General features: G+C 40.5%; 1 protein-coding gene across 6 annotated transcripts in view; it reads left to right on the forward strand.

Moving 5' to 3' along the window:
• The window catches only part of POLR3B (RNA polymerase III subunit B), a 124,506-nt gene that overhangs the window by 81,322 nt on the left and 16,698 nt on the right, over window positions 1-26,486 (forward strand). For 2 of the 6 annotated variants that reach the window (XM_048832171.2, XM_048832163.2), the window contains exons 20-25: window positions 1,011-1,220; window positions 2,960-3,118; window positions 4,700-4,817; window positions 7,897-8,039; window positions 24,424-24,527; window positions 26,310-26,476. In XM_048832171.2, coding sequence (XP_048688128.1) covers window positions 1,011-1,220; window positions 2,960-3,118; window positions 4,700-4,817; window positions 7,897-8,039; window positions 24,424-24,527; window positions 26,310-26,476 — 901 coding nt within the window. Of the gene's footprint in view, window positions 1-1,010; window positions 1,221-2,959; window positions 3,119-4,699; window positions 4,818-7,896; window positions 8,040-8,841; window positions 12,553-15,413; window positions 16,716-17,582; window positions 19,294-24,423; window positions 24,528-26,309; window positions 26,477-26,486 lie in introns of those variants that run through there. The other 4 variants (XR_012666112.1, XR_012666114.1, XM_048832201.2 and 1 more) reach the window with 4 other exon arrangements.

Genomic DNA, 26,486 nt, shown 5'->3' on the forward strand with positions numbered 1-26,486 from the left:
CTAAATGTTTTTAAACATACTTTGTATTTAGTTCTTTAAGATCATAATTTATTAATGACCTAGAGACATAGCACAGGGCCTCACACAGCAAACAGTAGTAACATATGAGTGCTTTCACTATTGTTCTGCTACACAACAGTTTATGTTCCCCTGCTGGGTATTAATTATTTTTTCTTCACAGATTTCAGAAGACACTTTGGCAGTTTGGTGGGAAATGGCCAGAATCTCAGTATCAAGCTGGGAGGTCTATACAAAGTGTTGAATTCTGAACCGTAAATTTAAAAGTAATTTCATGTAAAAAGACAAATAGATGGAGGGTGAACTTCTACTGTAGTCCTACCAGCAGTGACTCCTCTGATAACTTCAGAAAGTAAATCTGTCTTGGCTGCTGATAACTGCATGCCTTATTCATGCTTTCCGACATTCTAACACAGACTGTTGAACTAATTATTACCCAGAAAAGGAAGTAAATATGATGTGGAGGACACAGAGACTGATCCAAAGCCCCTTCAAAGTCCATGGGAGTCTTTCCATTTATTTTGATGGGCTTTAAGTCAAGCCCACAGCCTCTTTCAACAACTGCAATTATTAAGTATCAACAGAAAACAGTGAAAATGAACTTGGCTTTTGTTGACTTATTCGGGGCTAGAAGTTTACCAACCTGCTCTAGTTCAGAGTGACACAGGCACTTACCTTGGGGTTTGGTTTTGGGGCTTTGTTTTTGTTTTTAATTGATCAGGATTTTCTTGAGGATCTTTACGTTAGAATCTTAAAGCCATTTTAAATTTTTTTTAAAAAAAATTTGACGTTATTTCAGCACAATCTCTAATATGAATTGTAAGGTTTTTGGTTTTTTTCCCGTTTCTTCTGAAGACCTAACATTACCAGATATGTTATCTACATTTGTGAAATGTCGCATTGGTTATTTTACATGTTGGTAATTTACGTCTAAAATATTTCAAGTAGTAAAATAGAAGTTTTCATGGTATTGCTTTTGTTTTTAAATACAGGTACCATTGGATACAATCAACGAAACAGAATTGATACTCTTATGTATCTGTTAGCATATCCACAAAAGCCAATGGTTAAAACAAAAACCATTGAACTGATAGAGTTTGAGAAACTGCCAGCTGGACAGAATGCCACAGTTGCTGTGATGAGCTACAGTGGTTATGATATTGAAGATGCTCTTGTGTTAAACAAGGCCTCCTTGGACAGAGGTAAGAAGCAACTGGGCCTATTCTTTGTCACTTGTGTAAAGCAAGCACAGTAACCTATGGTTTTATTGCATTGCATGCTTATAGAATTAATATTGCCTAAATTATGAAGATTAAAACTTTTAAAATTAGGAAATCAACTTTGTAAAATGCTTTTTTTCTATAAACATGGAGGGGGTGTCTGTGCGTACATATATATGTGCTTGAACGTGGTGTGTCTGTGGTGAAATTACACAAGTTGCGTGTTAACTATGAGTATAGATATGATGAAAACAAATGACTGACTTTTGACCTTGAATAACAAAGGATAAGCTATCCTTTTTCAAAAATATTTGTCTTGCATAAAGTTTAATGTGTTAGATAATCTGTTGGTGTGGGACTTGCTTTTTAGATGGTGACCTGGGCCTTTGTTTGAGCCTAACAGAGAGAGAAAAAAAGTCTCATTATTTTCCCCTGTATTGAAAGCGATAGATGAAATTAGACTTTTGAATGTATTCAGCAGAAGAAAGAGAGCGTATGTAGTTTGTGTCATTATGAACTTAATGCTAGAGGAAAATAATGCCAGCAAACAAAATAGAGGAAAAACAAATATCTACTTCCTCTTTAAAATCTACATAATTCAGTCTATTTTAAGTGGAAAAACATAGTTACCTTTCAATTAGTGCGTAAGTAAAATTTGTACTGCTGCCTGCTTTTAAACTTCATTCGTTCTGCACATATTCTTCAGCACTGTTTAGAATCAAGAATAATTCTCACTTTGATTGAGTTAGTTTCAGTATCGGGTGGCCAAAACCAGACTCTTCCATTAGTTCATTCTGTCTCCCTTTTACCCCTTCCTTAACACGCCTCCTGCTTGTTGCCAGGCAGCAATAATAGTATTCTTAGACATGTATCTTTGGCATTAATGTCTGCCGCACTTAATTTATGCCTTTCTTTCTGAAACAACAACAGGCATGATTTAAAACTGAATGTTTTCCTTTCTGGTAGACTGGTAACATTTACAGGGAAATCTAAAGACCATGTGATGCTTGTCAGGAGTTACTTGACATAATCTAATGATCTAGACGTACTGTAAATGGCTACAGCTATCCTTCAGATAAAATATAAGTTTACTGGAAGGTATTGCTCCTAGCTGACTCTATTTCTGAATATGAGAATGACAGGCAAGATTTGTAAGCCAGCTATTGCTCCTGGGAAAAGTTTTCTAAAGAGCACACAGTTCTTCATCTAAAAAACATTTTTGTGGAGACATGTATAATTCAAACTTCTTTTTTAAGTAAAAACAAACAAACAAAAAGGAACATGGGGAGTACATGAAACAACACTAAATAGGCACTTTCCTGTTGAGCAAACAGTTACCACTGAAATTTTTCAGTAAAATCTTTAGCTATCAGAGAACCATGAAAAGGAAAAGATGTGCCAAACTTCTTCTAACTTCTCCTTTTAAATCTGCACAGCTTTAAAATTGGGCCATCATCGTCAAATGCCTTTGATATATCTGAAAATATAGCGTGTGATCTGATTTTAAATTTTCAGCTTCTTGTGGCCAAAGATTTTTGTACAATGCTGTAGATACTGAAAGTGCTCTAAAAATAATTCTTTTTTGGGTTTTAGCTATTATGCATTTGTTTTCCTGTATTTTAGCTAAATTAACCATTTTTAATTTTCTCTTGATAACTGCTTGATTATAAAATAACTTCTGTACATTATTAATTTGAAAGAGGTTCTGTGTTCTATTTTAGGATTTGGAAGGTGTCTTGTGTATAAGAATGCCAAGTGTACACTGAAGCGCTACACAAATCAGACATTCGACAAAGTGATGGGTCCAATGTTGGATGCAGCTACACGTAAACCAATTTGGCGTCATGAAATTTTAGATGCTGATGGTATTTGCTCTCCAGGTATGTAAAACATTTCTATCAATAATGATATTTGAATTGTCTTTGGTAGGAGAAATTAGCATTCAGTTCTCATGAGTTGCTTTAAAATGTTTGCACCTTTTATTGTTTTATATTTTTTAGAGCACTGCATCTTTTTAGTGGACATTGGAAAGCAGAAACAGTTACAGTTAAGAAAATAATCTGGTACCTGTGACTCTATTTTTTTTTTTTTTTTAATATGCAGGATGAAAATGAAGCTCTAAATTTAAATAAAAATGTCTGTCTATATTTTAACACTTCAGCAAATGATGAAACTATATTGTTAAAACAATCATCTCTCACTACTTGTTTTCTTCCTCTTAACTTTCCTAGTCTTCACATCTGTAATATTATTGAACTTTTCCTATTCAAGTCTCTCTTCTGTCATCAGATCTACATCTTTAAAATGCATCCCCTTATAATTTTTGTGTGTATCATCTCTACAGCTACCAACATTTGCAAGCAATTAATAAGGATACTTGGGAAGAGAAAAGAGACACCTTTTAACTCCCTAAAAGTATGTTTTGGCAGGACATAGTGGGGAAAAGTTTAAATATACCATTATAATTAATATGGAGATACGTATACCTATATAAGAATGGTCCTGCCAATATTTTACTTAGGAAGTGGTCTAAAAGTTAGTCTGTCGGGATCCAGTGGTAGAACAATTGTAAAAGCCTCTACATTTAATTTCAACGCTGAAGCCCTGAAGAAAATTTTTTCTGATAAAGTACCAGTTATGCTCTTTAAGGGCATTGGAATATTTTTAAGCTCTCAAAATGTTCCTGCTTTCCCCAGTAACTTAAAAGTATTGGGATAGAGAGGATTGTAGCTGGCTCCAAATGTAAAGCCTTGTCTATAATGGCTAGCCAAACCCAGTTTAAACTAATTTAGCCTGATCAACAAACATAAATTGAGCTTCAGTGCATATGAGGGCTAAAACATTGATGCCTGCCAATGGGCATGCTGCAAACTTGGTTGTTCTTTTTAAATGAAGTGAGTGAAAGAGTGGGAGGAACAGGAGGAACAAGGTAAAGGCAGAGGGGGAGGGGAGAAGGTAACCGTGGTATCTTATGTAATTTTCTTTAGAGAATTATGCAAGTGTCCAAAGTATGGCGGTCAGCTACCAAAACATATCAGTTTTACTCCTGCTAATATAAAAAAGAAATACAGGTGTAGAGGAGTTGCAGTATTTTAATGGCAGAATTCCCCCTAGATCATCTGAGATATTTTCTTGTCTCTAGTACCCTGACAAGTTAAGTGGATATCAACCTTAAAATCAACTTGAGGGTTTGTTTTTTTTATTAGTTTGTTTGTTTTGGTAGATCCTAGTTTGATTCCTCTTTTATGATATGTCTCTTAAGCCAATGCATTACAAATATAACAGACCTCATTTCCCATGCACCTTGGTCAGTTCATCCTTTCCCAGTGTCCTTGTCATTTTAATTGTTATAAAATCTATTTCTGACTGTATGTAGAGGGCCAAAAATACTTGCATGATGCTTGTGGATTTTTTGTTTTTGTTTTTTGTATTTATTTATATATTTATTTATTTTCTGTTAGGTGAAAAAGTAGAAAACAAACAAGTGCTTGTGAACAAGTCCATGCCAACTGTGACCCAGACTCCTCTGGAAGGAAGTAATGTTCCTCAACAGCCACAGTATAAAGATGTACCAGTAACGTATGTCACACTATAATCTCATAGTTTAAAATCTACAAGTGAGGAAAGGAAGGACAGGTAGCAGATGCTCAGTACTGGAAAAGTAAAAGGCATAAATTTTCCTTAGAAGTTAGATTCAGTACCATGGGCCAGACTTTTCATAGATTTTTAGGTGCCTAAAGGTGCACATAGGCACCCAGTGGGATTTTTCAAAAGCACCTAAACACTTAACCCCTATTGATTTTTGTCCCCCTGAAGATTGGAATTAGGGTGGCAGCTAGAAACTCCCTGCAGACAGAAGGTGGGTAGGTCATCAGGGCCTCTCCCAGATGACACCGTAAGAGGAGGAGTTGGGCCCCCAAGGGTTCAGTGTTTGGGGGTGGGCAGAGTCACAGGTTGTGGATATGGGGGTGACAGAGGAATATGAGGATACTGGCGTGGGAGGTTAGAGGTGCATGCAGGGGCAGGGCACACATGGGTAGCTGCAGAGTGAGCAGGAAGCAGCTGCTCTCCAGCCACTTCTGAGAGCAAAGGAGTGAGTGCTTCACTAGTGTTCAGTCCTCTGTTCACCCAGGTTGGCGGTGTGGGACGGTGCTCTGCCTGCTATACAGACTGATAGTGAGCTGTCAGGCAGCCTGTGTAGCAGCTTTAATTAGTCGTCCTCCCCCAGGAGGTGAGTGACTGGGGAAGGACAGCCAGTTTCCCCATAGAAGGGTCTGAAAACCTGTAGTCTACAGGCAAATAGGCACAGCTGGAATGTCTGTATACCATAAGAGAAGAGCCTCATACCCAAGATGGCTGAGACGTCCTGTTGACCTTTTAGGTTAGCTTATATGATTCAGATGGTATTTGGTATTTCACCAAAGTAATTTTCCTTTTCTCTCTGCTCTGCCATGTCAAACTACTTTTCTCATAGCTTTCTGCATTCTCCTTGCACATAAACTTTAAGTTGCACCATCAAAGCAATCGATAGTTCATGCCCTGGTAAAATCTTTGATTCATCTTCTTCTACACTCCCTGCCATTCTCTCTATATCCTTGATTCTTTCTTCCCCAATACCCCTTATGTCTGGAGCAGCTTCCCTGTTACTATATGCAAAGGACCCTCACTCTTGTTTCTTTATTTAAAAAAAAAAGTCAAACTCAAAACCAGTTTGTTCCTTGATTCATTTCAATGATAATGCCCTACCTCTCATATTTTACAAATATATCTACTCCTGGGGGAATACTGCGCATGCGCAGAATTCGTGTCCTCTGCAGATTTCTTTGCTTCCCTGCAGAAAAATAACTTTCTGACAGGGAAGCAAAGGGAAGCTGCAAGAGCAGTCATGCACCATTCCCTAGCAGCCCAGGTACATCGTTTCAGGCACCCAGAGCAGCCAGTGGAGAGGTAAATCACTGTGGGGCTGGGGAAACACCAGCTAGGGCTCCTACCCTGAGCTGGAATCAGCTGCTAGTCCCGGCTGGGCTGGAGGAAGGAGAGGATGGGACTTCCTCTTCCTCTGCAAGGAGTAGCAGGGGCTGTGTCAAACCCACCCCCAGAAACCTCCCCCAGCTGCAGGAAGCTGAGCATCCTCCCCTGCTTCCTGCCCTCATCGCTCCTCGGTTGTTGGGGGAGGGGTCACTGTATGGGGAGCTGCTCCCCCATCCACCCAACTCTCGTATATCCGGACCTCCCATACCCAGACACCCCCTCCAAACCTCAACCTGTACACCCAGTACCCCCCCTAGCCCTCCGTACCCCCCCTAGCCCTCCATACCCAAACCCCACCCCACTGAACCTCAACCCCTGCCTCTGGACCCCCACCCCTGCACCCAGACCACCCCCCACTGAGCTTCCTGCACTCAAACCCCCACCCTGACGAGACCCACCTCCCTGCACTACCCTGAGCCCCCACATCCGGACCCCCATGCCACTGTCCCCTAACTAGCGTACGCAGGCACCCAGACCCCCTGCTGAGACCCCCACATCCAGACCCTTCCACTGAGCCCCAACCACCTTCACCTGGAAGCCCCTGCAGAATCCCATTGCCCCTACACCTGGAACTTCCCCCCACAAGGGCCTCCGTGCATCCAGATCTCCCCACACTGAGACCCCCCACTGAGCTGCCTGCACCCGGATTGTCCTATACAGAACCCTCTCAGCCCACGCCTGAATCCTCCCAACACTGAGCCCCTCCACACTTGGCTCCTGCCTGGTTGAGCATGCCTGCCCCACGCCTGGTGCAGAGGGTCAGGGCCCTAGCATGTTTCTGGGGCAGGCCCAGGCCTTATGCTGTGTCAGGGTCAGGTGCAGCCTCACCGCTGAGTCCATGTCCCGGGGGCAGTGGGATTGCAGGGTGATCTCCCACCTTCATGCAGCCAGTGGCCTGTGCTCCCCACTGCCATGCTGGAGCCTCTGCATTTATTTAATGATAAATAAAACTTGCAGAATTTCGCAGTACTTTAAAATATTGTGCACAGAATTTTAATTTTTGTGACACAGAATTTTTAATATTTTTGGCGCAGAATGCTCTCAGGAGTATATATCATGAAGTATTTCTGACCACGTACTGGTATCCACTGCGACTGGCACCTATTATTTGCTACAGCTGTCCTTATGCATAGTGTGGGAATAATGGAAATATTCTATTGTTTTTCATTATTTATTTAACAAACACAATTTGAAATAGTTGACATTTGAGTGAGAGATATTGGTGACATAATTTTTGTTCTCTGCTCTGTTTATTCCCTGACTTCTTTATTATAAATGTAAACCTGTAATTTGGTTTGGGCAGTTGTTGATTCTTATGGAAAGTCCAGCAATATATAAAGAGACTTTATCAGGAAGAGGCCATTAGACTATGCTTGCTGTTTTGTATTGACCTTAATCCCACCACCTTGCTCTTTTGCTATGCCTTTTTAATCCCTCTGTTCTCCAGGAATACATCCATCTCTTGAACTCTGTATTACAATTTTGCTTCAGTGGCCTTCCATATACATACCACCCACAAAATTTACATTTACAGTCAGAAACCTGCTGATCTATAAATTTCTCTTCATAACTTCCACTTCGTTCTATGTGTATATAAATTTAAATAGCGTTTTTGTCTCTCTATTAGATACAAAGGTGCAACTGATTCATATATTGAAAAAGTAATGATCTCTTCAAATGCAGAGGATGCTTTTTTGATCAAAATGTTGTTGAGACAAACTAGACGTCCAGAAATTGGAGATAAATTTAGCAGTCGTCATGGACAAAAAGGTAAGTGTCTTTTTTATTAAAATGTATATTGGTAATTAGATGTAATGGACGCTTTTATATTTCTCCTCAAATGATATGAGTATGCAATAAATTGTGGGTTGAATTTTTATGGACTGAGACTGACTTAGGTCAGGTCTACGCTACAAACTTACATAGTTACTCAATTATACCGACCTAATCCTCGGTGCAGACAGCACTGTCTCCCATCAACATAGCGACCACCTCTCGTGGAGGTGAATTAACTTGGGGAGAAGATTTCCCATCAGCACAGTAGAGTCTTCACTGCAGCGCTACAGCAGTGCAATTGCTGCAGTGTTTTAAGTGTAGGCCTGCCCTTAATCAAAAGAGAGCTTGCTTTCAGCCTACAGCACGTTTCCTGTTTCCTGCTCTCATGAGGTCAGTTTGTGAGGCCTGTTGTACAGGTGTTACTACTAGAAAAACATATATTATCACATAGTCTGTTGAATTTGCCTAATTTAGTAACTGTGTGGGAGGAAAGGAGGGAGGAAGGAAGTAGATGGAAGTAAGCATACCAACGTTATGAGCCTGAAGGACATTGGAGTCACCATTCGTGACCAAGAAAAAGAGGATGGGGAGTTCTCTTTTAAGGACCTGTGGTTTTAGTCATGTTTTAAGTTTGTCATGGGTTATCCAGAAAGATATTGGAGAGGAAATCAAAAATTAAATTCTGAAAGGACAGATGGGGTCAGAGATGGAGAGGTATATCTAAGGCCACATCTACATTACCTGCCGATCCGGCGGGTAGTGATCAATCTATCGGGGATCAATTTATCGCGTCTAGTATACTGCCATCGACTCCGGAATTCCTCCATGGCGAGAGGCGGAAGCAGAGTCGACGGGGGAGCGGCGGCTGTCGATCCCGTGCCACGAGGACGCGAAGTAAGTGATTCTAAGTCGATCTAAGATATGTTTACTTCAGCTACACTATTTTTGGAGCTGAAGTTGCGTATCTTAGATCGATTCCCTCCCCCCCAGTGTAGACGAGGCCTGAGAATCATCAGCATGGATGTAGGTGACCAGATGAGGTCACTCCAAGCCAGGATGTAGAGGGAGAAGTTGACCAAGAATAGAGTTCTGAGGTGCACCAACAGAGACCAGAAAGGGGGAGGAGAAGTACCCCCACAGGACGTACTAAGGACCTAATCCTGAAAGGGACTGAGCACCTCTGGAGAGCACTGGGTGTCCTCAACTCCTTTTAAAATTAATGTTTGTTAAGGATAGTCAACACCTTCAAGGGGGATGCTCAGCCACATGCAGGACTGGACATTTAAAGGAGTAGTCAGGGATAGGATGAGAACCAGGGGCTTGATCCTGTGTGCATTGAAAGCAATGGCAAAAGTTCCCTTATTGGCGCTGAATCAGGCCTCAGGAGAGTACAGTTTCTGAAGCTCGGGGAGCAGTGTTTCAAGGAAGAGGGAATGATCAACTGTAAACTACTTTTAAAATCTATTTCAACCCATTTGACCCCCCAATGAGATAATGTGTGCTTGGAATAAATGTTTACACTGAGATATAATCTATTCTGCTGCAAAAATAGAATTGTATTGATTATTCAAATAGCCATGGGTATTACTGTAGTTAGGGTTGCAAATACTACTGTATTGTGACATCCTGTAACTTTGTTTAATTTTTTTAATCTTATTTTGGCTGAGAACATTCCTACTCAATTTCATGCCAGAGGAGGGGCTGTGTGTGTTTTATAAAGTTTGAAGCAAATTGACCAGACAAGTTTGCTTCAAATTTTAAAGATATTTTACCTTAAAATCACACTCTGATCACTGATCATGTACACCCCCTTTCACTTTTTATGTGAATTTAGCTGCTACTATTTCAAGAACCACCAGAACTAAAATTCAGTGCTGCCTGACATCTGAGAAATTGAAACCCCAGCATTCAAATGATGTAAAACGTTAATCTCTCCACTCCAGCAGCACTTGAGTCCATGTCTGCTAAAATCACATCTAGAGCAAAATGGAGTGGGGAGGAATATAGTGATTGCTACAGCTGGGTGAATAATGGAGGAAACTGTTGAATCTGACACATTCAAATACATTTGTCCAAGTTTCAGTGAATGTTACGTGACCAGTTCTAATTATTGCATGAACTAAGGATCAATGTCTCACAATCTGAGCCCTATCTTTGCCTGTACTCTGGACTCCTCTTAGTCAGGCTTCAGGCCACGATATGGTAGAGAGAGAGCACTTTTTGCTCCAATGGATGACTTCCTGCTGTCCTTAGACAAGGGAAGTATGTTAATACTCCTCCTGCCCGACCCCTCTGCAGCATTTGATATTATTGATTATTATCAAATTACCCTCTGCCACCTTCAAGAGGCTTCAGGTGAATCAAAACTCACTATAATGGCTCATACCTTTGTCCTCAGACTGAACCCAAAGGGCTGTTAGGGACAAGAGTTTCTCCTTAGCTCTAATGCCCTCGTGTATGCAGTCCCATCAGTATGAGTCCTCTCGCTCTCTCCCATTATTCTACATCTGTATAAAGGCCTTGGGAGAGCTAGTGAGATGGGCTGAATGCCAGCAATATGAGCACAACATCCAGTTGTATCACTTTCTCGGTGTCTACCTGAATCAACAAGTGGATGAAGAGTAGCTGGCTAAAGCTAAACCCAGACAAGAGTGAGGTGATGTTAGTAGAAAGGAAAACACTTCAAAGAACTTGTCTCCTGTATAAATTTCACACTACTGATGACTTCTTTCCTCAGAGCCCCTACAGTCAGTGATACTGGATTACCTAACCAGTCATGGCAGCAAAAAAATGCACATTTCTATCTATGGCCAAATGGAACACTTCTCCCCATCCTACCAGACATGGATCTGGCCACAGTCATCCACGCACTTATGACCTCCAGGTTTGACTACTGGAAATGCAGCAGCCTGTCTGCTTAGCAGTGCAGGCTGCCATGATCACATCACCCTAGTCCTTCCACTCTCTGCACTAGCTCTCCATTGAATACAGTCCAATACAAGCTCTCTTCCTATTCAAAGCCCTTTGTGGGATTAGGCATAGCTACCTGAGAGATCACCTCTTCCTCCGTGTCTCTGACCCCTCTCGACAGGTGCATTCCATCAGAACCCTCACACTTAGGCTTATAAAGCACAGGAGATGGAGTTTTCACAGAAGCTGGATGTAAGCTTTGGCACTCCCTCTCACAAGAGATGAATGACCATGGGACTCACTAAGTACAGGAGTAAAGGCAGAACTCCAGTCCTTTTGAGTTGTCTTTCCCTCAATAATATGTCTACACCGTATCCTCAGATACCTACCCACCGACCTGCACAGACACAAAATTAATTCATCTTTTTCTCTGATAGGCTGGGAAGGAAGCAAGAGAGGGATTTAAAAATAGAGATACTGAAGCAGTAAATGGGAGTTTCTATACTCTATGGTGGTAGGGGTTACATCAGTACATAAATAAACCAGTGCAGAATTCCTTCAACACCAACTAACTTTTCTCAGTTTTAATCCTGGTCCTATGATTTTACAATTAAAAATTGTTTATCCCTCGTCAATAAATGATCAGTAATGCTCATAAGCTGAGGATTCCCTAATTCCTGTACAAGTAAATCTTAAACTGCAAATTTCTTTTCCACTTGTTTTTATGAAGTGGAGAAACTTAACAAACTTAACTGAAACTCAGTGACGTTTCTGTGTGGGTTAGCAATTTTGGCTGCATGTAAAGATGTAAGAAGCTTTGAAAGACCATTGGTTACTGACTTGCATGAAACCTGTTGCATTCTGAAGAAATCCTGTTTTATTTATTTCTATCTCTAAGGCCTGGTTTACGCTACAGTTAGGTCAGCAGAAGTCCCCTTTCATCAACCTAATTGTGCATGTGTCTACACTTAAATTTGTCTCCCAGTGACGTAAGCTATCTTTTACACTAACATAAGCAATATATTGAGGTCGACAAAGTGCCTGTGTAGACACTGTAATACCTATGTTGACCTGAACAGTCTTTTGGCAGCTATCCTACAATGCCTGACACTCTGGTCACAATTGTGTACTCCACTGCTCAGGGGTCTTACAGAAGGCATGCCCCCCAACCCTCCTTTAAAGTCCTGCACATTTTTGAAATGCCTTTTCCTGGTTGTCCAGCTTGGTGAGCACATCTAGCAGCTCTCCGTTGTTGTGTGCAACTGTCCAACTGACCGTGCCGGCTACACACTCCAGACACACTTGGGCTTGGAGTAGACAGGAAGTACAGTAGAACCTCAGAGTTATGAACACCAGAGTTATGAACTGACCAGTCAACCACACGCCTCGTTTGGAACTGGAAGTACAGAATCAGGCAGTAGCAGATGGTTAAAAGCAGCATTTTTCTTCTGCACAGTATAGTTTCAAAGATGTATAAAGTCAGTGTTCAGCTGTAAACTTTTGAAAGAACAAACATAACGTTTTGTTCAGAGTTACAAATATGAATGTTCCTTCCCTTTTTTTAAGCTCTGCTCCATAAATTTGTTAAGATTTTAATGTGTTTGCTTTTAAGTTGCATAGAACTTTTTTTTGAAGAGTTTTTGTCACTCAATAAAACTCTATTGTTTGGAAAATAATTCACTTTTATTAGTTCCCAACATATGCTGTAAAATGACTGGTGGTGTTGAAAGCACCCACTTACTTGATATTATACACTTTGATACAACTCGTATGTACAGCAACCACCACAAAATTAATAGGTGCATTGTCAGTGTTTCGTTCACCAAGCACCAAAGAAAGATTCAACTAGTGGTTCAGCAGGTAGAAAATGATGTGCACCAAACACTACACAGTCCCAACAAGCTGCCAAAAAGCAGGGCCAGTTAGAGCACAATACACCACAACACATTACTGTGGCTCGCTGTTAAAGTGCTCTTTCAAAACCTCCCTGAGCCGGATAGCTCCACACTGAGTTCTTCTCATGGTTTTGTAACTGGGTCTTCAAACTCAGCAGACAGCTGATCCACCTTCACCCCAGCAGCAACTTTCCCCCATTTGCTTCACAGATCCTATACAGGACACAACAGGCAGCTATAACCATTGAGATGTTTTTCTCAGTGAGATCCAATTTTGTGTAAACACCAGCATCCCTTCAATCTACCAAAACACATTCAACGGTCATTGTGCACCTGCTGATCCGTAGTTGAATCTTTCTTTGGTGCCATCAATGGGGCCAGTGTACTTCATGAGCCATGGGAGTAAGGGATAGACTGGATCCCCCCAGAATCACTTCTGGCATTTCAGCATCGCCAGTAGTAATCCACTGGTTGGGAAAGAAGGTCCCAGCTTGCAGCTTTCTGAACAGTCATGTGTTCTTAAAGATACAAGCATCAGGCACCTTCCCTGACAAACCAACGTTGAGGTTGATGAAATGTCCCTAGGGATCCACCAATGCTTGCATAACCCTAGAAAAGGACCCCTTTCTGTTGATGTACTCTGTGACAAGGTGGTCTGGTACCAAAATAGGGATGTGTGTTCCCACCGCAGTTTGGGAACCCCATTGTTGCAACTCCATCCATTATGTCCTGCACATTGCTGAGAGCCTCAGTCCTGTATGTGATGAGGTGTTCACCCCACACTGGAGTTGAAGGGGTTAACGGAGGTCTGATGGGCCTGCCATACCCGATCCCTGAAAGGAGCAGAGGAGGTGAGTCTTCCCAGCAGCTTAGAGAGGCTGCATAAGAAGCAGCCAATTGGAGCACGGCTGCATGAAGCAGCCAATCAGGGCCCAGTGGACTAGTGCAAAAGGAGCTGCAGGGAAGACCAGGGTCAGTTGCTGTAGGGAGCTCAAGGAGTGAGGACTGTGTTCCTAGCAAGCTGCAGCAAGGGTAGCGCCTTAGACAGAGCAGTTGCTGGTAGGGACTGGGGAAGCAAGAGAGAGCTCCTGGCTGGCTGCTGGGACTTGCTGGGTGAATGACCTGAGGAAAGGGCAAAGGAGATGCTGGGGCTGTACGGAAGTGGCCCAGGGAATTGAAGCAGCATTGAATGAAGTTAGAGACGCAGCAGGAGGCTGCTATCTACAGGGTCCCTGGGTTGGAACCCAGAATAGTGGGCGGGCCCGGGTCCCCGCAGTTCGCCACTGGTGGACAGTGATACCTATCCCCAGAAGGGGGAAACGCAGATGGTGACATGGCTGGAGGGCCAAGTTACAAAGAGGACTCCCCAGTACTTGGACTTAGGTGGGTGTGCGGGAGGAGAAGATAATGGGAAAGGCACCACCAAGAAAGGGTGCCCGGCTGGCAGAGCTAAACCCTGTGACGGCCAGCAGGAGGAACCGCTGTGGCAAGTGGACACCATCACACAAGATGATTAATAGCCCTACACAGTTGCATGCCATCAACCCCCACGGTGGATTTTCCAACTCCAAAATTATTTTCCACTGACTGGTAGCAATCCGGTGTTGCCAGTTTCCACAGTGCAGTCACCATGTGCTTCCCCAGTGTGAGTGTAGGTCTCATCCTAGTGTCCCTGCACTGGCGGGCTGGGGTGGGCTCGGCACACAGATCCATGAACGTGGCCTTGCGCATCCAAAAGTTCTGTAACCACTGGTCATCAGCCCAAGGTGACATTAGGGTGCAATCTCACAGTCAGTGATGGTTTCTCAGGCCCAGAAGAGGCACTCCTCCACTTGCAGCTGCTCCATGAAGGACACCAACAATCTCGAGTTGCTTCTCGCTATGTCCCAAGCAGTCTGACCTCCAGGAAATCGTCATGTTCTCTGCAGCTCTTCTTGTGGCTCAGCAAATACAGGAGGATCATGAATGCTGTGCTTGCAACGCTTATGACAGTAGGGTAGGGCTGTGCAAGCACCGTGCTTCTGTCAGCAATGGTGGACAGTGCCAGGTCCCGTGTGGGATTTTCAAAATAAGCTTGAAAATTTTGGGATAGGGGTGACGCTCTAGGGCGGAGAAAGTTGCATGCTGAGAAGTTGACCCCTTGCTGCCAGTCACCCCTGTGCAATTCATTTCTGCCCCACCATGCATTCCTGAGACTTCCCAAAAGACAGCGCACTGGATGGTAGCGGGTTGCACACTAGGATACCTACCTATGGTGCATAGCACTGTGCATTGAAACAAGCACTTCTGGTAAATGCGGGCAGTGCCCACGCAAGGAGCCAAGTGTGCACATGTACAAACAATATCCTAACTGCAGCAGCTTTATGCGGATGTAACTTTTGATGGCAAAAGTTTGTGGTATAGGCAGATGTCCTAAATTAAACCGACTAGAAGGATTCCTATTAGCATGGCTCTAATGACCTTTTACTTAGCAGTGAGAAGTTTGCCCTGGTAGACTTAATTTTCAAGATGGCTTTTAATCCCAAAGTGGAAAGCATCTTAATCTTCTGGATTCCCTTGTTAGCTTTCCATGATGACTCCATTCACACTATTGGAAAAAAACAGTCATTCCAAGCATTAGAAAAGTAAAGTCGGAAGAGCCAGCAAGGAAGATTTGTATTGTACTGCCAAGTATAAACCTTGGTTTTCCTTTGGGCAAACTCCAGGTTAGTCTCCAACTTTATTTTTGACCGTTGCCATATTAATACAGCTTTAATGATGGAAGGGGAGGTCATTCGCTTCAAAGGTAAACCTCAGGGCACTCAGTGTGTCACCATTTAGTGTAAAAACAGCTGCAGTTCAGTAGTTGAGATGCCTTCTATAGAGCCTCCTTCAAAGAAGCTTCCTGTGTAGTCTTTCAAATTATGTTCAGATGTATCACAATATTTAAGGATGATGTGCAAGACTTTAATTAAAAAAAAAAAAAGAAAAGGTAGCTTTTCAGGGCAGAGGCCATGTCTTCGTGTGTGCAGTTTTTGAGTGTTGTGTTTTGTTTGTACAGCACTTAGCACAATCCAAGACCTCTGAGAGCTGTAGCTACATAAATATTAAATAACAATATTAATATTTGGTGTGATAAATGTCCTAGTTCGTATAAAAAATGTAGTCTGCACATTCTAATAGTAACGTCATTAGGTGCCTAACCTTCATAGATGCTCCTGGGGCACCTTACATAAAAGATTACAACAGGTAAAAATATTTATCTTCTGGCAAATCGTAACACTTTGACATGAGCCATTGATGTGCATATTCTGAAATAAAACATTATTTTAATCTGATTTAAATGGACCTGATTTCATTGCTCTCCAGAGATCAAAAATAAAGGTATTCTACAGAAGCAGAGAGAACCTGTACCACTTCTACCTCTACATGCTGCAGCCTCCAAAAGCCTTATATTCTCTGACTTCAGAGAGCAAGTTGCTTTGCAGGGAAGCTAAATGCTTAGTAAGTTATGCATTAGTTTGTAGCACTTTTTTTTAAGGTCCCAAGTGCAGACCTCTTATTGACTCTCATGCTCATATGCTGTTAGTGACTTTGCACTCATTCTTGAAAATCACTAGGGAATGATGCTTAAGTACAGGAGTTTGACTGTGTGTTCTCAAGTATTATGCAATTTTCTAAAGTGTTTAATACTTGTAATTCATTTATCTCTCCTGTTAAAAAATAATTAAAAACCTTTTGGAAACCTCATAGTAGTGGAGAAGCTATCCTGCATTTTATAGGCAGCATCCAGAATTGTCCACTGGTAGCTGTGGCATCACACACAATTGGAATCAGTGATTCGCAGAATGTCTGCACTTCAGGGCTTGTAATAAAACAACAGAAGGTAAGTTTAAAACTTACTTATGCTAATTGCCCCTTCACCCAGATTGTTTAAATCGTATTGGAAGCTTTCAACACACATTACAATTGTTAGAAACAATTTCTGTTGGTCTGTTCCAAATATTCAGTGTCTCTATAGAATGTGCTCATTCTGTATGCCCCCTAAATCTCTTACCAGTGTTTTGTCATGGTGTTGTCTCAACACAGTTTTGAAGGAATCAAGATAACTTTTAGGATACATATAGTTACTGTTATTCATTGAACTTTACTCCATCTACCTATAAGAAATTATCATTAATAAGGAGAGAGAATGTAAAAGGATGGAAAAGAGAAGACTTGAGTATGAGGAGGAGAGAGAACATGTATTTTTAGGTACATAAAAGCTAAGAAAAAATTGGAAGACATCACAGCAAGCTGGTGTGCTGAAGCAGGCAAAGGCATAACTGGCCATCAACATTAATGTTAAGCCATAAACAATGATTGAGCAGTAATTGGAGAAGGGCATGCTGAGGAGAGTGCTGGCATCATGATTCTCTGACATCAAAAATAGGGGTGGGGCAGTCAGAGTGGAAGAAAATCATTACAATGGAAATTAAGGTTACCAAAAATCCAGTAAATTTTCCATAGTAAAGCTTTTAGATAAGAGACCTCTAGTTGGACATCTGTGAATTTGTCACTAGCTTATAACAATTAACTGCAGTTCTCTCCACTTCCTTTTTGAATACAGCTAGTTACCTACCTCACAAATTAGCATACACTCAGCTTGCTACAAGACAACAGGCAGGCTTTGCCAAGATCCTCCAAAAATCAGACCATCTTCCAAATCACATGCAGCAAGTGAATTAACTTTTTGTTTTGTTTACATTAACAGTTTTTCTTGATTCAGTGAGAAGGATGTTGTTTAAAGCTCTGCATTGTCAATTTCTCCTCTGAAGTCTTCTCACCTTTTGAAGAAGTGTAGGTGGAGATAAGTCGAGGCAACTCATGTGTAATGATAGCTTTTAAACTCTAAATAAGTAGAATGAGATCAGGAGTGCCACATTTTCAAGTGACTTCACATATTTTCTATATTCTTGTGGAATGAGATCTGTAGTTTAAATGCAAGAAAATAAAGGCTTAAGAAAATTGGACTGTAGCTAGGAAAAAGTGGAGTAAAATCTCTCAAATCATCTTCCGAAAGGTATGCTCCAAGAAGAGGCTACTAGGCAAGCTTAATGGAAGGCTTTCTGGGTAGCATAGATATATGCTACCAAGTTTTGTTTTGCTGCCTTTTTCATGTCCTCCCACACGCATTTCAAGGCCCACTTGGCCTGGGATACCGCTATCTGCTCAGTCTGCTCATGTCCTTTCATCCTTCAAGTCCTTCCTTTAAGCATGCTTCTCCTAAACTGCCTGTAAATCCCAGCCCTCTCTTCAAGACACATCAACAAAATAAAAGCGAGGAGGAAAGAGAAATGAAAACAAAATGGGAAACTAACATAGCACCAGCTGTATCCCACTTTCCAGCCTTCATCTGTATGTTGTTTGGGACATACCTTGGTTGCCTACCAAGTACTTGGCACACTTCAAATGCTAGTAAACAAATTGTGTATATATATAGCCATCAGAGAGAGTTTACTGTCAAATTTATAGGAGACATTTGGTTTAACTGAAGGATTGTTCGTGTATTTCCAAGAAGGGTAAGAGAACTTCCTACCTTGCTCTTTTTATCTTAAAATCTTCAAGTGCAATCATCTCTAGATGCAAAGAAGGCTGAGAGAGCGCTCGACTAAACAAGCTTCATCTGCGTTCCATACAAAACTAAATTATTATATTTCCAGATTTACCCTTGCTTCTCTACAAGTCACAATAAGGAAAAAAGTTAGACTCCTTTGATGTGAAAAAAAGCAATATATCACTTCTCTGAAAGAACATTTCTCAGTCTCTCATGTGAAAAAGGATTAACACCTCCAACAAAGGTCCTCTAGATCACAGAACTAAGCAGCAGTACTGAACAGTTTTCCTGAGGAGTGGAAAAACTGTATTTAAGCAAGAGATTTTGAACTGGCAAACAGAAGCTTTTTAAGAGCTGAAGATCTAAGATAAAGGATTAAACCTTTCTGAAGTATCTACACTTAAACTACTCTAAAGACAAGGAAACGAGTTTAAATTCATGAAAGACCATCTTTGTTTTCCTAAATGAACAATGTTCTTTAGTGTCAAAATAGAATCTATTCACTGCATTGTGAACTATATAAACTTTATTGCAATACCACATATCTGTTAGTGTGGTCTTGTTTTGGGTTTACTTTATTGAATTCTGACTTGATTTGAGCAGCTGCTGTGGACACAATATTTGTCCACATGTAAACTGATAATTATCAAAATATTTTGATGTGGACAAAATAAAGAAATATGCTGCTTATCTGTTCTGTTAAAGAATACTTGTTCTGTATGTGTAAGAGGAGCATGTGAAATAAAATATTATAGCTTTAAGTGGCAATTTGTAGCATTTTCCCATATGTAACTCTTAATTTGATAGTTCATCGTTTCATAACATTAGGCATTATATCTAATAAACATATCTATTGTTCTAATACATATTCAGTGTTTGGAGTGGTATTAAACAGAATTTTATTTTAAAAACAGGCTTGATAGCTACTGATATGTAATGTTAGATGCATCTCCAGAGATTTGAGATGGATATCACTTGCTTGGAATTAGGAATGGGAGGATTTTTTTTTTTTGCCATATTTTTATATTCAAAAGTTAAGTGTAAGAAAATGAAATCCCATAGAACTTCCGTTAGAGCTCCTGATTGTTTAAGCGTAACTTGCTGTTTTAAGAACTAAATTACAGCATTTTTTATCTCAAATAGCAAACAGGTAACCTTCTGACCTTTTTCAGTAAATCCCCAACTGAACCTTTGAAATTAGGCTGGTTTCGCATTTTATGGCACAAAATAAAAATCTCTTATTCCGCTATAGTGTATCCTGAACACACATTTTATTAAGCTCTTGACTCATTCAGCCATGTGTATTTTGTAAAGTTCCTATGGTTATTGTTTTACAATAGCTGCTTCCAGAAGCATTGTAAGGGTTTCAATTAATCAGCTCTTTGTGTGCTTCAGACTATGCAAATTTATCGCATCAAGCCATTCAGCAGCTCATGGGAAAGCCGTGTACAAACTGTATTGTCTTCTAGCGCCTCCTCTCATTTAGAGTGATGTTTTTAATAAGCGAGCTAATCAAGTTTACTTATGCATTATTTATCTGTTAATTTTAATTCTGTTCTTCTTTCTATCCTATGTCAAATGGGATGTAGCAAGTGATATGATCGATCTGTAAACGATTCAGCTGTTGAAGAAAGCTAATATGATTTAGCGCTTTTCCCCCCCAACCCCGCCGAAGTTGTGTGTGTATATATAGTTGTGTAATAAACATGATGGCTAATTAGAGAAATTTGAAGCAAACATACCTGGTACCATATATTGGTTTGCAGATTTGTCTATAAATCTGTTCTCCCCCAAAATACTTTGTAACTATAAAACGGCAATTGTATTTGAAAATAGCCTTCTTATTGGAAGTTTAGCCAATCCCTTCAATTCCAGTATGTACTCTGTCACTGGACACATCTAGTACTGAAAACTCCGGAGTGCACCTATTAAGGAATTATGGTTATTTTTCTAACCACATAAGAGTAAAGGAGCTAAACAAGTTCATCCAGTAGTGGGCTTCTTCTCACCTCTACAGCAGAAATTAGTAGTAATGCTGCTGCCACTTCTGTTCACTTAAGTTAGTCCCCTTTGCTCTCCAATGTGCCACCTGTTGATAGTAATTAGGCTTTTACATAGTAGGTTGTTTTGACTTTTTTCATTTGTGAGTATGTGTTTTAGTTATGGAAAGTATCCGTATGGTGGCTTGTGAACGAGACTTAACGCCTACTGCTGGATATTTTTTATTGTTAAACAGTGCGTTTTAGAGTGATAAATTCACACCTGCTAGCAAGCAAGGACAGCAACATGTAAGGGACACAAACTCTAGAGTTTTGAGTCTCTGCAGGTGGAAAGTAAAATCTCTCAATAAAAAAAGTGAAGACATCAAGGTGTCTTCAAGACCCAGATCTTGCAAAGAGATCCCCATTGTCAGACCCTACTCCATGAACAGTGTGGGATTCCATACAGATTGACATTTATGCCCACATGGATCCCTTTGCAGGGTGGTGCCAATGTGTAGTCAGGAAATTGTCCCATATCTGAACACAGTATGGCACCAGTTGAAGAACAGCTCCTAGTTATCTTCTGTTCGGAAGAAAAGTTGCTTGAAAAGATTTGATTGATTTGGCTGCTGTTTTGCAAAGCACTAGAGTACTTCTCATTAATTGGATTTTTTTAAAATGCTATTGGTTCAGTTTATAAAATCTATATTGAAATATTTGGAAAAAAGACGGTTTCAGTAATCTTTTTTTAAAAGAAATTAATTATGTGTCAGCTTGACAATAAATTCCTTGCAAAAGTGTGTTCCAGAATTAAAAGGGGGTTTTGTTTTTGTTTTTGTTTTTTTAAGTTGAATGAATAGGCAGAGACCTAGAAAGCATCTGGCAATCTGCCTGCTTACAAATATGAGCCTAACGTAAGTCCACGCATTTTTTAAATCAAAAAACAACTTTCACCCCATGTAGAAGAACACATGTAGAATTATTTCCTGAACTATTTATAGATGTTCAGCTCTGTCCCCAATATGAGAACTGAAACATGTGTCGGTGAGGGCAGAATGTGGCCCATAACAGTATGGCATTTTTAAGTAATCAGTCTGACTACATCTCTCACAAGAGATGGGGCATTTAAAGGGGGAGAAGGTAACATTACATGAGACTCTGAGGTATACATTAAAATATATATGTGATGGAGAAAAACGTTTTGAGGTGATGAGCAAAACTATTAGCTCCCTAAGTATGTTGAATAGGGAATTCAGGAAAAACTATTTTATTTCTTTTTTTAATGCCACAGAGGAAGTTTATACCCTAGTTTTGAGTGTGTGTTCTTCTGTAGATGGGCATGGTAAAAAATCAGTAGGTAAAGTGAATTTGAGTTCATACTTGGACAGGGAAAGCTCTTCAAATCCTGAGGTTGTTTTATATTCTACATTTTGGGGGCAATGCTCTATTATCCAATTTCAAAGTGATGTTGCTATTGTGAAGGATGATTTCATTTTATTTTTCATTGCTGAAAGGCTACACTGGGTAAAGCTAATTTGCCTGTTTGGGTGTGTGGTTGTTGTCTGTCCCATCCCCCTCTTCCCTCTTCCCCCCCCCCCCCCACCCCCGGGATTTTAACCCTGCAATGTGTGTTTGCTTTTCACCAGTAGATGTTGTGCTGTAAACAATGGGTCAAGAATTCTGTTTGAGTTGGGGCATGGAATCTGGGGCTTAAAATATGAACCTGTAAATAGTGTGTTTAATGTCAACATATTTTCTGTATGATGAATTTTGTGTTCTGTGCTTTTCCAAGGTCCTGAGAATATTGTTTTTGAAATTAAATACATCATTAACATTGTTAAATTAATGCAATATACAGACCATCAAGATTTTTTAAAAATCGATAAAGTTTCTAGGGATTATTTCCCAGAGATGAAAAAGTCTTGTGTGAGATGGTCTTAAAATTTGGGGTAGGAAAATATCTTCAGTCGTGTTCGGCAAATATAGATGTACACGATCTATAATGTTGTAACTTTTTAAAAAATAAATTAAAATCTGGATTTAGAATTAAGATTTAGAACTTCTTTTTGAAATAGGGACTTTAAAAATGGCCTACTCAGTTTCAGATCATCAGATTCTGTCTAAATATTTTGTTTTAACTTCTAAGCTCATTATGCTCTCTTTGTGTTAACTTGTATTAAAATCTGTCAGCTATGACTGGTCTCATAAGCACAGTCAGCGGACCAGAATAAGTTAATTATTTACTTGTGTCACTAGTGCTCTTCATCTAATGAAATGCACAGCTGTGTTAGATCTGCAGTTGGATGTGTAGATTCCATTGTTATACAAGTCAGCAGAGGGTAGAAGCCGCTATGATGGAGAGCCCTCAGTTCTTTCTGCTGTTCTGCCTTTCTGTGTCGATTTCATGGATCTTTTATCATTTACTTTCACACAAAACAAACAACACAGAGGCTGTCTGCTATGGGAACCGTCTTGGCATATTAAAGGGTTTTCAGAGCCTCAAGTAATTTTAAGTTAGCTAAAATTGAATTTTTGGCTTACAGGTGCCCTTAGTCCACATGCAATCTATGAAAACATTAGAAGTGAAGGGGAATTGGCAAAACTCACAATTTTATATATCCATAAATATTTGGGGGGGGGGAATGTGCAGTATGCAGAAGATTTAATAAAAACTCTTATGTTCTAATCTGCTTTCACCAAATGATCACGTCTTTCTGGGGAAAGGATTGTTAACGATTTGTTGCAAAGAGATAGTGAAAATTAGTCTGTACTAGATTACAAACTAAACATAAAAATACAAAAGCTCCAGTTGTCTTCCCCTTTTCCCCCTCCCCCCTACTTACCATTCTCATTCTATTAACTACTGTCCCATGCACCTATCCCTGTCTTGTTTGGACAGTGGATGAGGAGCTCCCTCCTGAGCAGACGCCAATATCCCTCTGTGAACTGGCTGGTTGGGGGATGCCTTTTTAGGGATGTAACCAGCACCCTCAGTCTTTGCTCAGCCCCCTCCAGCCTAGGACTTTTCCGACCAAAGTGTGCTCTGGCAGTTGCACCAGGCTGATCTCAAATAGATTGCAGATTCTTTCCACTCTGAGGGCTTCTGGAAAAGATTGACTGAAACACTAGACTTGTTTCAAAGGAATAGGGTTTTTAGTGCTTGCATTTTAGCACCTGATTTGAGATGCAACATCAGTCTGTATGCCGTGTAAAGTGGTGGTCTTTTAATCTGTCAAATTAGGTATGGGAACAACGTTCAGGGTTGGGGAGGAAAGGTTTATAAAGTATTTTAAACCAATTTGAATGGGGTTCACACTTCTGACTAGCTTTTAGAATTTGTACCTGCTTACCCCCACCTATGATCTTTAAACTATCATGACTGACATTTTTGGAAACTTTTTTTTTTTTAATGCACAGAGGGGTCCATATCTGTCTAACAAACTGTTAGGTGTCTGGAACTTGATCATGTTTTCCTTGGTTTCAGAAGGTTCCAAGTACACAGTCTTTTGCTCAATAAATAAGTACCAACAGAAAACACATTATTTTGGGTCAGTTTTCTCAAAGGCATGACTTCAGTGAAAAGGTTTATTCATGCATGTTGGCCAAGATTTAGAAAAAAAAGACTAGTGATTTTTGGAGCCCAGCAAGACATCTTAAAGCGGTCTGATTTTCAGAAAGCATGCAGCAGCCACTCTGAAAATTAGGTCCTTTTTAAGGTGTCACAAGTTAAGTGCCCAAAATCTTTAGTCACTTTTGAAAAATGTAACCAATATTTTCTTATCTGAGTGCCTTATTTGAGTGAATGAGCAAATTATTACCACTGAAGTTATTATGTATGGGTATGTTAAGTTCACTGTTTTGGATGGTGTGGACTGTCGTTGTTATGGAATTTATTCTTGCTAAAAACTGACCCGTGAGAAAAAGAGAGCGGAGGGGCTGAATAGTAAGAAAGCTTGGTAATATCAGTCCTGATGTTGTCTCACTTTTTGTGAATTGAAATATTTTCTCTTCTCTAGGGGTGTGTGGGCTGATAGTACCTCAGGAGGACATGCCATTTTGTGATACAGGAATCTGTCCAGATATCATTATGAATCCTCATGGCTTCCCATCGCGTATGACGGTTAGTAATTATGTTTTGATTAAAAAGACACTGTCCCAAAAAAGGAGAGTGAAGTAGATTAACCACAGTGAACAAGGTGTGACAGTTGGACAACAAGATGCAGCATTGCATTTAAGATGTTCTTCCAGTCTTCATTATGTCCCATGGTGTCTGTCCAGGGATTCTTCAGTGGGCTGCTTTGTATATGTCATAAGATATCTAAATATGATATATAAAATAAACGGTGATATAGTTTCTGGACATCCCACACATGAGGTGCTGTGCCTAAGATTTGTAGGAAAGCAAAACACCATACAAGTGATTCAGTCATTTGAGAGAGAGAGGATACTATCCTTCCCTTAACACCGTTTTAACGTGTGCTGTCCAAGCTATGCATCATCTTTCTTCATTCCAAGGGAAGTTTACCTATCTATTCTTCTGGCCTTCATCAGTGTGCTTCAAAAGAGATCGAGAGAGAGAGAAACACAAGGCTAACATTAATAGTTCTGACTCTGTCACTAATGGGTTGGTAAACTTGGATTTATTCAAATCATTGTAATCCAGTCTAAACACTTATGTACTGGGGACTGTTCACACAGTAAAGTTTAACTGGGTGCTAAAGTGTTTATAGGATTGAGGCCTAATAAAGTATTTGACTAACTGTAAAATAAATGGTTTTCATTGAACTATTTAACAAAAAGGAATGAAAATAAGATACCCATTTTTAAAGCTCAGATTTTGTGTCTGTTAATGCATGGGAGAAAAATTGGTGCATTGGTCAACTTTTGAAAAAGAAACCAAGGAAAACTTCAGATTCCAAATTTGTTTTCGGCAAGAAACTGCTTAAACCACCATGAAATAATAGATCCTGAATTGGAAGCCAGCTTCCTATAAAATATAATCTTACTGCTCCCTTGTTTTATTCTTTCGCTCTTCCTATTCAGTTCACTTTCCCTTCAGTACCATGATGCATCTCTTCTAGCTCATGTGCCTTTTCATCTCTTGTTAATCTTCAAAATATTTTTCATTGACTTTCAGTGTTTGTTTCTCTAATACATACTTTTTCTTCAGGACATTCATCCTTTTCAGCGAGACTGTGACATTCCAATCTGCCCAGCATAAGGAACAGCTGAGGGGGAGATTGTGACTCATGAGAGCTCCCAATCACAATCTCACGTCCGGTCTCCCTACTGCTCCAGGCAGGATGTAACCTTTGAGTCTATGCCAGGCACAGCATATTTTCCCTAACATGCCAGCATAGCTGTGTCACTGAACATACTGGGGGCAGAGCCAAGACTCCATCCAGCTGGGTGGGGGAAGTATAAGCTCTCCAGAGCCTACTTCCCCATATGTGGTACTGTCCATGATGAAAGTAGCTGGTACATAGACATATGGGAGCGCTTTGCACCCTGTTATGCCCTTGCACTGCCATGCTAGTCAGGCTATCATCTGGCCCTTTATTCAGCCTTTCTCCCTTGTTGGTTTTTACCTTCTATGTTTTCTTTTTTTTCTCACCACTGTCTTTCTCTCCTCTACTCCTGCTACTGATCTCCGACACTTTAACGTCCTTGGTTCTCTGGTAGTGGGGACTAGATCAGCGGTCCTGTTCACCTTCCAAATGTGATGAGGAGGATGAGCCAGGTGACAGTGAATTTGCAAGTCTTGCCCTCCGTATGCCAGTGAATTGTCAGTCCTGCATTAAGATGCCAAATTTTAAAACTTGAGGAGGTGTTTCAGAGGTGTAACATGTATATCAAGGAAGTACTCTTCCTTTTATAACTTCTCATGTTTTCCATTGCACAGGTGGGAAAATTAATTGAGCTCTTGGCAGGGAAAGCTGGTGTCCTAGATGGCAGATTTCACTATGGAACAGCTTTTGGAGGTAGTAAAGTTAAGGATGTGTGTGAAGATCTCATTCGCCATGGGTATAACTACTTAGGGAAGGACTACGTAACATCTGGCATCACTGGGTAAGAATCT

Source organism: Caretta caretta, chromosome 1 (genome assembly GCF_965140235.1).
Source record: "Caretta caretta isolate rCarCar2 chromosome 1, rCarCar1.hap1, whole genome shotgun sequence".
Lineage (NCBI taxonomy): Eukaryota > Metazoa > Chordata > Testudines > Cheloniidae > Caretta > Caretta caretta.